We start from the raw sequence: 14,863 nt of genomic DNA on the forward strand, positions 1-14,863 counted from the left end.
TAAATAAGATGACCCACTTGGAGCTTGGCCCTAGTTGCCAATTTTAACAATCATGCCAACCAAATGAATGCCTACAAAACAAGTTGGTGGCTATGGATAGGTCTCAAACAAAAAAATCTCCTCCTAAACAAAATGATAGGCGGAAAAAGAAGGGCCCATCGCAACATCAAAGACCACCCAACCCATTAGAATCAACCAACATGGTGGATCAAGCTCCTCCTTATTATATAAATTGTGATGCATTCCACGAGGAGTTCACTTGCCCCATTGTTAGAAGGATCATTAAAAGTGGCATTGTTGGAGGAGATTGAACTAGAACTAGTTAGAAAATTAACATGTTCACCATTGCCATGGAGGATTGGACGGAGACCATTAAAAGAAGCAAAACGTTAAAACCATGGAAAAAATTCAAGGTGTTGATAATGTGTTTGATTCTTGTGGGGTTCATAGCATGATTTGTACCAATGATAATGTCACCAAACTTTTTGGGGGAAATTCCTCATCTTAACAGGCCATTCCATGGCAAAAAATAAAAGGGTAACTTACCAGAGACGGAATGATCAGAAACAAAGCACTCCTAGAATTTTCTCTCCTCCACTTCTAATTTGGACTTTGACTTAAGTGGTTGGATTAACAATGTAAAGTTTTTAGTTCTAGTATCATAACTTTTGAAGGTACCATCTCAAAGATCAAAGCTATTAGAAGCTATTAAAGTGTCTCAAGGAGAAGTTAGTGCAAAAGTGCCTAGGGATGCACATGAAGACACTCAAATAACACTGCAAAATATGGATAGTTATGTGGAAAATCAACATCATCAACCCTTTTTCATTACCTTATTGGTAAATGGCCATCTTGTGCACAATTGTATGTTGGATTTAGGGACCTCTTCAAACATTATAACCAAGAAGGTCACGAATCAACTAAATCGAAGGATATTTAGGACTTACCACAACATTTGTGTAATGGACTCCAAAAGGATTGAAGTATGTGGTTTAGTTAAGGATCTCCAAGTCCAATTGGCAAGATATCCTGATATTATGATCACTGTGGATATTGTGGTGATTGATGTACCTGATGCATGGGGGATGCTTTTATCAAGGAAGTGGGCAACTGATTTGGGTGGTAACCTGCAAATGGACGTGACATATGCCACCAATCCCAACATTGATGGCATCATGGTTAGGTTGGACAAAGAATTGGAAAGAAAATTTCATGTTGAAAACCCAAAGGAACAAAACAATGAGAGCATTTGTGGCTCATACATTTATGGATCATTTGTGGAAGCAAATTGAGAAAATTCAGAAGCGCTTGATTACAAACAAGTTCAAAATTAAAATTCTAGTTCCTTATGATATCTTTCTAAGTGAAATGGGGGTTCTTCCTATTGAAGCAATCACTATGGTTCAAATCATAAGATAATTAAAAACAATCAAGCAAATGGAAGAGGGCAGATGGCCTAAGGTTGTCTTCAATGACATATTTTACAAAAGAAAGAAGACTTGGATGCAGCAAAATAACAAATGGTTTAGTAAATGGGGTATTTACTTGAACATGTGTCCCACAAATAGTAACGAGATAAATGCTTTTGTTATGGAAAAGTTTCACTCGGGATAAAGAGTTAGGGAGAAAGTGAAAGAAATATATTGAAGAATTTAATCCCACCCGTAATCATCATCGAAAAGCGTACATAGGGGGCAATATTTCTTGGAGGGCCAAAATTGTTATTGCTCAGCTAAGGACTATTTCTCATCAACTTCGTTGTGAAACAAGGTGCTGGAAAAGACCAAAAGAATCTTGGGAAGAAAAAGCGTTTATTTTTTGCACATGGAAAAGTGGAAACTGAAAAGCATTTCATTTTAGAATGTGAGGCCTTCAAAGACAATAGAGATAGTTATGTAAATATCCTAACAGCTAGCTCTTGGGATAATTTATTCAACAAGGGGATTGCTGAGAAGTTGGGAGCATTCATTGAGAGGTTGCACAAGAAAAGGGTTGAATACAAAAATCAAATGGCAAAGTAGCCTGTCCCATAGGTTATATTTAGCCTCGTGGACATTAAAAAAAAATTCTTTCTTTCCTTCTTAGTATTACAAGCCAAGAAGTTATGCAGTTTTGGCGAACTTTCCAACACCTATGACAGAGCAGATCAAGAATAAAGAGGTTGGGAATTCCGCGGGACACCTTGGTACATTAAGTCTTTTATCAACACATTTTGAATCAAGCAAGGCAAACGGATCAAAAATGGTTTTGGCATCACATCAATTTACACAAAATAAGACAAAAAGGCAGAAAATAAAAAAAGAAAAAAGTTAATGCTAGATCATTGATATTGAACACAGTTGATCATCAGTAGATCGGCACTCATAAAAGAAAAAGGAAAAAGTAGAATAAATTTGATGGCCACAAATAAGTCTACCCTATTAGGTGCTTCCAGCCCCTAAAGGGAGGTGACATTTCCAAAGTCAATCGTTCAATTCATAGCTATTAGTGACAATAGGTGGCAATGGAGGGGGAAATACTTTATGGCCAAGTGCCATGGCCATGGGATCAACTAATGGAGGTCTACATCATGAGTGTATAGATGTAATGGAGGGAGAAATCATGGAAGCATGAGTTACCCCTTTCCTCGACCTACTTTTTCCACCCCTCTAGTGCACCTTTTACTTCTTTTTGATAATGATTTTATATGGATCATATTTCAAAGGTCCAAGCTTCTTTTCTATTAGATATCATTTATTTACCCCTTTAAGATATGTCAGTTTCTTGCTCATCGGGGTTGGCACATGCAAGGGTTCCTTATGATGAGATGGAGCATCTAGTGCTCAGGAATCGGGTGATGGCTAATGAGGAGGGTGGAGCTCATGCTAGGCTTTTGCCCCTGTGATAATTATGTCTTGGCCATCTTTTCCATTTTAAATTTTCTTTTTCTTTTATTGTGTCCATCTCATGCTTTTATCTTTCTTGCAACTACATCTACCTCCAGGGAAAAATTTGTTAAAATTGGAAGCTAGGGCCAAACTCCATGTGGGTCATATTATTTATGCCAGCTGATATTTTTCTTGGATCCCTCTCATCAAGAGGTGTAGGATTGATCTAAAGATCATCCGATTCCGATAAGTATTCATGGAGATATGAATTTAATTGTGTTATAAGACATCTCGTCAAGGTCGACCAGCAACCAAATTGCCCCCACTTGTGTTCAACGTTTTAGTATAAATAGAGATGGCCTTCAAGTCATTTTGACACACTCACACTCTTGTGATCTCTCTCTTCATTCTGTTTTGGGTTGTGATGAAGGAGAGATCTAGAGGGAGTGCCCTAGGCTAAATGTTGCCCTAATGAAGAAGCCCTAACGCAGTCAATGAAGAAGCCTTAACACAGTCATGGAGGAGACTTCTATAGTGTAGCAAGGAGGAGTTCTAACTGCCCTAAACGCAGGTCCAGAAGAGACCCTATGCAGCTGTCCTTAAAAGCCCTAAACGCTGTCCTAGGAAAAGACATCTAACCGCAGAGAAAGAAGGGTCATGTTGTGCCCTAGCCACAGAGAATAGAAAGACTAATGCAACATTATAGACGCAAATGAATGATGTATAAAGGAGGCCTCAACGTGCCCTAGTCGTAGCCAAGGATGAGGCCTAATTATACGTGGAAGACAGGCCCTAAACCGCAGTTCAGTTTGTGCCCTAGTCAATGTCCAGGGGTCCCTAACTGCAGGCCTTATGCCGCAGCAATAAGGACTGTTTTAGGACATTTGGAAGAGTGTTGGGCTGCCGCAGTCAATAAGAGACTCGATATAGCAAGCCGCAACAAACAGAGGAAGGTCGAAGTTGTTGATGAGGGATAGACTGCCCAGAAAATGCAGTGTAGGGTCTCCTCCTCTCTTAGAAGGGCAGTCGCAGTAAAGGAGGGCACTTCTAGGCAGATTGAAAAGTGTTAGGAAGTACCCTAACCAGTCCAAGATTGCTGCAATCAAAGGACCCTAGAACTGTGAGCTGAAGGAAGTGTTAGGGGCTGCCATATGCCCAGAACAGCAGTGTTTTGGGCATGACTGTTAGGTACAGTAGTGCAACAGTACAACTAAGACAGCTAGGTAATGGTACATACATATTTGGAGCAGCGTAAGTTTGTTGGGACAGCAGCAATATTGGGTTGCTTGAGATAACAAGCTGTGATGGGACAGCAGTACTAGCAGCTAGGTACAGCAACTATGTTGGACAGCAGTACTAGCAGCTAGGTACAGCAACTATGTTGGGACAGCAATGGTAGAGTGCAGCAATGTTCAATGGGACTGTAAGATGTTGGGGCAGCAACTATGATAGGACAGCCCTATGACATAGGACAGTAGACATTGTGCAGCAGCAGAAAAGTAGGACATCTGTGATATGACCTGGCAGAAAAGTAGGACAGCAACTGTGACATGCCAGCAGCAAGCATGGACAGCACTATGTTGGGGCAGCAATGGTACAGTGCAGCAATGTTCAATGGAACAGTTGTAAGATGTTGAGACAACAGTATGATGAGACAGAACAATGATGGGACAGCAATGACATTGTGCAGCAGTGGCACAATGGGACAGCAAGCATGGACAACAGCAATCATAATTCAACAAAGGCATATGGGACAAAAATGCAGCATAAGGTGCAGCAGTTATGAGGTCCAGCATTGTGATGATGGATGCAGCATGGTGAGATGCAGCATGATGACGAGATGTAGCACAATGATAGGTGAAAGAGTCACCTTTGGAGAATCAGTTGAAGTAGCATGTCTTCAACTGATCTCATGTATCATCTTCTTAGAGAAGATCTATTCTCTTATCTAGATAAGTCAAAGTGTTGACTTCTGTTGTAAACGTACTCTCTCTCTCTCTGCTGAACTATTAAAGAACATATAAGAAGAATTGATCAAGGGTTTCCCCACATTGGGGTTTGTCCCTGGCTAGCGCCACATCTTGTATACTCTGTCTTGGCTTGTCTTCTGCGATTTATGTTTATGTTCTATCTGCAGTTTAGTTTAATGCTGATGTGATTGCTAATCTGGAAAAGATATTGAGCTAACTGTGAAAATTGAAATAAATTGCTCTAAGCATAGAACATACCTAAAATTAACAAAATTTTCCAGACCTACTTAAGGATGTGGATGTATGAGTGCCAAATTCCAATAAGCCAATGACAGATAACCTAAAAGATAGAAAAAATTTCTAGACCTACTTTAGGATGTTGATGTATGAGTGCCAAATTCCAATGAGCCAAAGTCTAAAGACAGATAACCTAAAGGATGGATGTAGTATCAAGGGAATGATGGAAGATGTTAAGTATGGAATGGTTATGGACATGCTACTTCAATCCAAGTTTCCCAAGTAGTGCCCCTCTCCTATAACCCTAAGACCTTAGAGGAGGTCCACTAGGCTAGGGCTAAAGACTGAACCCCCCTGGTAAGGTGAGAGAACAAGTTTACAGTGAATATCGGTCAATCATCCAGATCACCCTTTTATCCATGTTAGAATGCCCATAACTTTAACTATAAGCACTTGAATGCAAAATGGTTAAAGTAGCTACTGATTGGTAGCCCATATTCATTCAAGAGGAATATTGGATGGTGAGAGAAGTGTATGACCCGTGCAAATGGTGGAGGAATGTAGCATATCATCATCACTGAGCAATGTGTAGGGCTGTCGGCTGGTTGGCTATCCAAGATAGGGGAAAAGTTTTCTTCTATAGGATTACCCATTTTGGTGGATAAAAAGGCCCATTTATTAACCTCAAAATTCCCCTAATGCCCACCCCCCACGTTATATCCTCATAAATGACATGTTGTCCTCCGAATGAGTATATTGTTATGACAGCTTTGAGCCCTATTGTTGACCTAGCCTTGCACCACAAAGAATCTACGTAGCTACAATCCTCGGAATGAGGGAAAATGTCTAAGGATTTTCCCCGAGCTATGTTACCTAGAAGAAAAAAAGTTGTGGTGTTTTGGAGCTTAGTACGGATACTTGTTGTGCAACAATGCTAACCAAAAGTACTATATTATTATATGAAGATTGTGTGACACAAAACCTGCACCGGTATCATATAAGGTTGCATGTGATCAACAAGCACCTAGTGCATTGTTAGTCCCTTCACCTAGAAATGTATACAACTCTGATAGTTTTGCAGAACCCCGGATTTCTTCATATTTCTTGTATTACAAAATATGTTGTTATGTTTACAGTTTTAGTAATAACAAATTTTAACATCTTGATTATAGAGATAGGAAACCATATCTGCATGACGATATGTCAATTTCTTTGTCATAAAAGCTAAAGTAACACTTCATAATAAGGAAACTGATTTATTTGCTATTTAGACATACCAAGCAGTCCAAGCCTCTGTCCACATCTTAGGCTTGTTGTTTGAGTTGGGGCCAACAAATGTATCTCCACAAGACATACCATTACAAGTGTTGATCTGAAAAACAAAGTGCCATATTAATGCCTGTAACAGCAACTTTAAATTATTCAATGGGATGTTACAAATACTACAAAGTACTTGGTATTAAAATTTGCTCTAATGGAAGAAAAAGAAAAAGTAGAATGAGAACAAGTAATTCAAAATGTGGAATTTAATGATTGCATTTAGATTCAAAAAGAGTAAAATATATAGCTACATTTATATTGCATTATATACACAAACCCACACATATACACACACTAATATGGACTCTTACCAAATAATCAATATTTTGTCCATTATCGTGTTAACCCTTATCTCATGGGCATATAGGACCCATTTCTATGGCATAAGATCTACATGACCACCAGGATAATGTCATGCAAGCCCACATGGATCATATCATCTAGGCCCAAAAGATGAGCCCATAAGAAGGGAAGGCACAGTTGGAGATACGTCAATAGAGACACATATAATCAAAGTTTTATGTGTACATGAACTTTTGAAAATACAAACTTAACATGATAAAATACTTGGTTCCTATGAGTAATTAGATATTCAAAGTTGTTTATAGTATATACATCATTGTGGCACTATTTGTAGCTTGGAGACCTATCAAGAACACACCTTGTGGGCCTTTTAGCCTCTAGACCATGGCTCATACATGCCCAAGTGCTTATGCCATTCAAGCCAAAATTATAAATATCCATCGGATGCATGTCCATATAGACGCATGAACCAACATGGATATTTTTCTTTATGGCTAATAAAATCCCCATGGATTATATTACTGTAACAAACATTTTACATGCACAAATTAATATGAATTCGCTCTATTTTTTGTTTGATTTTCAGTTCTTGACCACTTCAGAATCATATTTGAGACTTGATATATATTGTTGACCCATCATTTGTTAATTGAAGTTAGAGATGGAAGTATGAACTCGCTCTATTTTTTGTTTGATTTTTCAGTTCTTGACCACTTCAGAATCATATTTGAGACTTGATATATATTGTTGACCCATCATTTGTTAATTGAAGTTAGAGATGGAAGGATTATGCTAAATTTAGCAGTGCAATATATTTGGCAGAAGAACCCGCATGCGAAGCTAAGGCGCAGTCTTACTTTCTCTTATTGTTGACTTGGGAAATTTCTCTAATTTTCCTATAGTCAAAACTAGTAAATCGAAATGACCATGCATGGAGATTTTATCTCAGTTCGACTTCAATTCAGTGAGGCAGTTTGACTCAAGTTCAAAAGGCCAGTTCACTTGAGTTCTAGATGTCAGTTAGACTTGAGTTTAGTGAGGCAGTTCGACTTGGGTTCAAGGAGCCAATTCACTTGAGTTGAAGAGCAGTTTGATCCTATAAAGGGAAGAGCGCAGACTTGGTGAATCATATGATCATGCACTAGTGAGAATTTGTGTTTTGAGCTCACGAAAATAGTTCCAAATCGGCGCATGAGGTTAGGGAGAGCGCATCACTTAAGGAGGCCGAGATAGCTTGCGCAAGGAGGCAATTCAACCTGTACAGTTAATACAGCAGGTTTTACCAGATCAATAAAACACACAAATTAGCAGGTTTTAACCAGTTGGGGTTGTTTCCCACAAAAATTGGGTACTCCTAGGAGAGTTTTTTCTCCTATTCATCTTCTTCCAGCGGGCAGCCAACAGCACCTGAGAGCCAACTCATAACAAATGTGTTGTGCCACTTTATCTATGCTCACTACATTACTTGTATGTTTCCTCACCCATCTGTCAAGAGCATATGTTAGAAGGTGGGCAATCCGACCCAAAAAGTACTTTTGTCATTGTGCAGTCAGGTGCTTATGCTTGTTTTTCATTTGGGCATCTTGGGCATGGATTATTAGGTAACTTGGAAGAAGGAAGGGCTTTGACCATGGTTTTGTTCCCTCACCTTAAATGGGGGGTTAATCTTCAATCCTAGTCACATGGGATCTCCCCTACTAGCCCATGGCTTTAGGAAGGGCACTACTTGGGAAACCTCGATCTTGGTAGCATGGTCTCATTTTCTTGTTACATATTTTTCACTCCCCTCCACACATTACAAGCTCAATTTCATCATTTTCCTTCTCTGGATCCACATTACCATTAGGTCTACAAGGCACTGGCACACCCCCTCCCCTTGTCCACATATCTGGGTCGGGACTAGAAACATTTCTTTAGGAGGTTGATTTACATTGGTATCTAGGGTCCTACCCCTATAGGATGATTTTTGGAGCCCTCTTCCTTCAGTTTGGCACCAAGAGAGTTCAATGCATGCCTCCAAGAGGCCCACGCAATGATGATGTCATCATTTCGGCCCTCTTGTGGGTTTATCTTTATGATTTCACATTGGCTATGTGGTTTGCTTGTAACCACGATTATTTTTTTCCCTCCATTTCACAACTAAGAGGGGATTTAAGCCAATATTAGACTTGATTGGACATGTATCAATATGAGAGACCTTATTTAGTCTCTCATCATCATCACACGTGGAATTCGATATATTAGAATATTTTTGCGCTTGTTCCCTCTTGGCTATTGGAGATCTATTGGATGCATTTTGATATTTGGAAGCTATTTTTTATTGTCATTGGAGCCACTTCTTTGCATAATGGATGGATATACTACATTTTGTCTTGTAAGTGTTTATTGTTGAATATTTTTTATTTGGAAATTGTCTAATGTATGGAATTGTTGCTTCTAGGTTATGTTATTTTGTGCCCTGATTGTTGAAAATTAATCTTGAAAGGCTATCTAGTTGAGTATTGCATATGTTATTCATTGTACAACATGTAATGGATGTTCTTAGAGGAGGAAATATTTAAACTCCCCATCAAACTCTATTTTCTTTTGAAGTGGGTAAATGTTGAAAGTTGATACCTAGGGAATCAATTTTTAGCCTTCTTAGAAAGAATTTAGCTTATCTATTTCATCCTGGACTCCATATACCTAAAGGAAAAGGCACTAGTCCAAGTCATTGGTGATCAATCCTAAATATTCTCTATAATTTTCTCCCTTAAAATCAATCCCTTTAAGGCTAGGGTGAAAATCTAGGGCTTGCAGTGAAATTTTAGGGAGGCTTTTTGGAGATTTGAGAGCCTAAACATCACGCTTCGGTTCTAGGCTACCTATTCTCCAAGTTTAGTGGGTGTTGGACACCTAATCCTCAATGGGTTAGTGTGGAAGCCGAATGGACAAAAGGAGTCCAAGAGACCTTGGGATGTGAAACCCAAGGGTCACCACATGTACTATAAATGTATATCTCTTGTTAATAAAAATATACTTGCATGTTTATCTTTCATATCTCTCTTGTTGTCCATGTGTGTTTAACATGGTATCAGAGCCATGATGTGTGGCCTGTGTAGTTTTCTTCCTCAGGGTTTATCCTTTAGTTAAAAAATGAGATGTTGTTATTCCCTGAGCAACCGGTCTGAGCTGCCTTGAATAGTGTTGGCCTAGTCTTCATTACCTGTAACGCTCCATTAATTCTGCCTGCCTGTTCTTCTGAATACAATAATCGCTCTCTGACTGTCATAAACATTTAAAAAAAGAGCGTCATTACACCTGCGCCTCTACTGCCTGACAATTCACCTGATTATTCTCACCTGCGTTACTGAATGTGTTTGAATAGCCATTAAACTTGAACACTGTGGCACGCTGTATCGGAGCACAGGTCCCAGGCTCCTTTTTTGGCGTGACTTGTAACTCCTCTGTCCCATACTCTGCCATAACGCATCTGTCTGCTATTGTGCATCCGTTGGTTAACGCCTGACATGGTTAACGCCTGACATGGTGAACGTTTGAGATTCTTCAAACTGAGGCTGCGTGAATGGTGGAAGGAGCCATTTCATTTTTCTGAAAAAAAGACAGTAAAACTTTCAGGCGTTGATGGTATGGAGTCGTTATGGTCTGCGGATGCTGAATGAGCAACTACAGTTGTGGTTATTGCTCGAGAAACAAGACTGTGGTTTTTCGGCGGTTAAATCGGCCTCGGGGTGCATCATTGCTGGTAAGTTTATGGACGTTCTGAGCAAGACTTTCCAAGATTTCATTAAAAGTGAAATTTCATGACAAAGGGCAGAGTCTAAGCAATTTCGAATCTCAAAAATAAGGAAATTGAAGTATTCCTGTTTCTAGTCTTGTAATTGAACAAATCACGGAGTTTTGCTGCTGGGAGTGCTTTTATTTTGATGATTTGAAGGGAGTGCTTTTATTTTGATGATTTGAAGCTTCTACCGAGTGTATTTGGATGTCTTCGAGTTGGACTACGATTATTTTGACGTCTGAGTTCATTTTGATGATGAGAGAATTAGTCAGTAAGGGGACTTTGAATTCCTGAAGTTTAAATTTCCAGTGTTGCGATGCTTAAAGATTGGAGCGAGAGGGACATTGTGTATCGTACGATATTTGTAGTACAACGCAAGGGTTTTGAGAGTTTGACGTTCGGAGTGCTTATATCTTTGGTGGTCTAGAGGTGGAAAGACTCGAGAGACTGTTATTTTCAGGTTGTCCAGTGGGTAAATTGCATATTTTCACGTTGAAAAGCTTCGAGAAGAGAAAAGGAGAGTATCTTTCAGGCTCCAAAGCCAAGTCTCTGTTTTATTTGTGCTTTGAGCGCTTGACAGGGTTAATGGGCAGGGCTCCGGGGATTCGAAGCTCCCGATTCCATAACGCCGCTGTTTTCAAGCTCGATTGAAAGATTTAAAAAGTTGACAAGTGAAGCTAATGTCCTGCGCATTTGATGCTTTCCAGTTCCATACAACGGCAAACGTAAGAGATCTATAGTTAAGAGGAGTGTGCTTAGAGGTTTTGAAAGAGTAAATTTATGCGGCATAGCAATATACTGCACAAGACTGCTTACAACCAGATCAATCAAGTTATGATCATTAATTAGCTGCTGCAGGCGCATCTGTCGAGAAACCTGACCCTTGTAAAAGGGTTTCTCATTATCGAGCCATATAATGTCTCGCAGAAGCCTCATAATATTTTGGACCTGGGATCGCAACGTGTGATGGAGAATGTTATTTCTCTCCAGCCACTCTATAGTTGTACAAACAGATTTACCATTATCCCTGGAAGCAACAGAACGAGCATTTTCTAGAAGTTTGTTGATCTCTCGTACCGCACTGAGTTGTTTGTTAAACGACTGAAATCCCAGCATTCGTTCAACCATTCTTCTCTGAGCACTGATTGCACCTTCCCTTATAGCAATGCTCTGTTGAACAGTGGACCAAACCATACAAACTCAGGACTCCTTGTGGTTTTCTCTCAGTTATTCCGGTTGGGTTCCTTGTTTACCACTGATTGCACCTTCCCTTATAGCATTGTTGCTTGCCATTACTAGAAGGTGCCACTTTGCATTATTTTTCAAAATAACCAGCATCTCCATCTTTGTCATGTCCATTGGTATTTCGAAGATTTCCATCCTCATCCATTCCATCAAAGAACTGAGACATTTCTATTAATGTGGTCTGAGCTGTTAAAAGGGCACCCTCATCAATTGGAGGATTAATTGGAACGACAGAGTTCAATGTTCATAAGCATTGGGGGCTGTCTATATTCTTTAAAGTTGCGGTTATTTGGCATTGTGTGAGATATTTGTGCAACATTGTCATTAAATGGAGAAAATTGATGATGCATTACAGTTATTAAATAGTCTAATCTTTTCCACTGTTGATGGGACAGTCAAAATCAGTAAGGATTTTCTCTCAGAAATTCAGACATGTCTACAAAATGCACAGGAAAAGATTGATTTTTTGCAGATTGAATCACAGCTACAGCAAGAAGAGCTACATCAAAATAGACATCATTCTGAACCTGTTTTTGTTCAGAACATTGAGACTGCAACCCATCAACAACAAGTCAATAATGTTACTGTTCATTCAAATAAAGCAGCAATTGTACATGCAGATGCAGAAACTCAGTCTGCACTTCCTAAGCCCATCATCAGACCTTGGGAACAGCTTGTCCACAACAAGCACAGAACTGGTCTTGGATATGACAAGGACTTGTCCTTTCATATTCCAGACTATGCCAAGCCCATTCAGTTTCAGAGTGCTGGATTCATTCATGACAGTTCACCTGCTCTTCATGACAGTTCAGCTTCAGCTGTTCCAAACTCTGCCCCTCTTCCACATCAACAACAACAACAACATCGTGAAATGCCAACACTGTGACCGAGTTGGCCATTTGAAAGATCATTGTTTTGATCTTCATCCATGTAAGCACTGTCATAAAACCAATCATTCTTCACACAGATGCTTCAGAAATAAACGTCCTGCAAGAACAAAGATTCATCTTGGATGGATCGCTTCTTGGCAATGGGCATCAGCAGCCAAGAAGATATTCCAAACACATGTCAGAACTTGTTCCAGAGTATTGAATAGTCTTGCACTTGAGTTTTCTCCATCTTCTCACCTTGTATCTGACAGGGGGGGAAATGATGGTCATCTACAAGCTTCAAAGTCACATCAAGCGAGCCTGAGCCACAACCTGCCACACCAGTTTCAGAGTTGTAGCCAGATACAAATATGCCCGTGAACATGCCTTCAGTTGGCAATCTGGGACACTTCCTCTAGCAGAAGACTTCAGCTTCTTGCAAGTTTCGGAAGCATTCCAGGAACACAATTGAGAACACTTCCTCTAGCAGAAGACACCAGCTTCTTGCCAATTTTGGAAGAGTTCCAGGAATTGCATTAAGCATTCCAGAGTTGTTGGTCATCCTTAAACCATCACAGGTTGAGCCTTCCCTTTTCAGGTTGAAGTTCTCCCTTTTATGTGGGGTGAGACCTCCCTTTATTGGTTGAAGGTTTCCCTCTTCAAAACAATAGGAGCACTTCCTCTAGCAGAAGACTTCAGCTTCTTGCCAGTTTTGGAAGAGTTCCAGGAACTGCACTAAGCGTTCCAGTGTTGGTGGTCATCCTTAAACGACCGCCCTTTTTACCAACATTTCATAGAGCACATTCAACCTAGTGCTGCCATGCATTTTTTGCACATTTTGTATTACAGCTCTCTTCTTGGACTCATACATAACCCTTCGGATTAAGGGGGGAATGTTGGACACCTAATCCTCAATGGGTTAGTGTGGAAGCCAAATGGACAAAAGGAGTCCAAGAGACCTTGGGATGTGAAACCCAACGGTCACCACATGTACTATAAATGTATATCTCTTGTTAATAAAAATATACTTGCATGTTTATCTTTCATATCTCTCTTGCTGTCCATGTGTGTTTAACAGTGGGCACCCACTCAAATTTCATCCATAAAATATCTTGCCCTAGGTGTTGCTCCAAGAGGGAAACCTTAGTTCTTTCCCCCTCAAATTGAGGATTTCCTTGAAATTTATATGAGTTTAGTACTTGTTGAATTATATCATAAGAAGCAAGTCAGGTGACCGAAAAGCAGTTGTGGTAATGGATTTAGTGAAGGAAGTCGGTCAGTTTATGGTTGAGCCAAGGCATGCGACATAACATGTGTTGAGGTACCGAGATGGTACAGTTGGATATGGATTGAGATATGCCTCAAATGATGAAGTACATCTGCAAGGACATACAGATTCAAAGGAGAGAGTGCAGAAGACAGAAGGAGTACATCAAGATGTTGCTTCAGTTTGGGTTCTGCTATGATATCATGGATGAGTAAGAAGCAGACATCTGTTGCACTCAACATTGCAGAGGCTAAGTATATTACAGCGAATTTGGCAAGTTGTGAAGCAGTGTGGATTAGGAAGTTGCTCACGGGATTGTTCGATTAGGTGCTAGAGACGGTTGTGATGACAAGTCGAAGCATGTTGAGATCAAGTACCACTACATCCAAGACATGGTACAAAAGGGAGCAGTGAGGCTCCTATACATTTCTATAAACGAGTAGGCTACTAACATTTGCATAAAGCCTCTGTCCCAAATGAACTTTGTCTACTTCAGGGACAAGCTTGGAGTGGTTGAGAATGCTTCCCTCAGTTAGAGGGAGTGTTGATGTTATAGCATCAAGGGCAAACATTCTCCTTAGGTCAAGGATACTGACCAGGTGCCATATAATGTGGCTAAGGACATTGACCCAGAGAGCATTAAGGCTCTGAGTGTTGAAATATGTTGTCATTGATGGCAAAGGCAATGGCAAAGGTGATAATGGCAAAGCAAATGCAAAGGCAATGGCAAAGTAACTGCATTAGTAAATATGTTGTCATTGGTGTCCAAGGTAAAGATTGATGGCAAAGGCAATAGCAGAGGTGGCACAGGCAAAAGCAAAGGCAATGGCAAAGGTGGCACAAGCAAAAGAAAAGGAAATAGTTGAGGTGGCACATGCAAAGCAAAGCCAAAGGAAAAAGCATTGCAACTGGTAAAGGCAATAGTAACGAATGGAAAAGGTAGCCAGAATGGTGAAGAGGCTTTGGAGCTAGTTCTGGAGCAGCAGATCAACTCAAATGCAAGT

The 14,863-nt window shown here is 40.0% G+C and overlaps 1 protein-coding gene across 1 annotated transcript in view; it reads right to left on the reverse strand.

Annotated features, from left to right (window-relative positions):
- Positions 1–14,863, reverse strand: part of LOC149214994 (beta-galactosidase-like) — a 356,920-nt gene that overhangs the window by 229,932 nt on the left and 112,125 nt on the right. Inside the window, exon 3 of the mRNA XM_089392482.1 lies at positions 6,352–6,446. Coding sequence (XP_089248608.1) covers positions 6,352–6,446 — 95 coding nt within the window. The remainder of the gene's footprint in view (positions 1–6,351; positions 6,447–14,863) is intronic.

The sequence above is a fragment of the Pinus tabuliformis genome, chromosome 1_1 (genome assembly GCF_031772625.1).
Source record: "Pinus tabuliformis cultivar Carrire ecotype Pingquan chromosome 1_1, CPIR1, whole genome shotgun sequence".
NCBI classification, from domain to species: Eukaryota; Viridiplantae; Streptophyta; class Pinopsida; order Pinales; family Pinaceae; genus Pinus; species Pinus tabuliformis.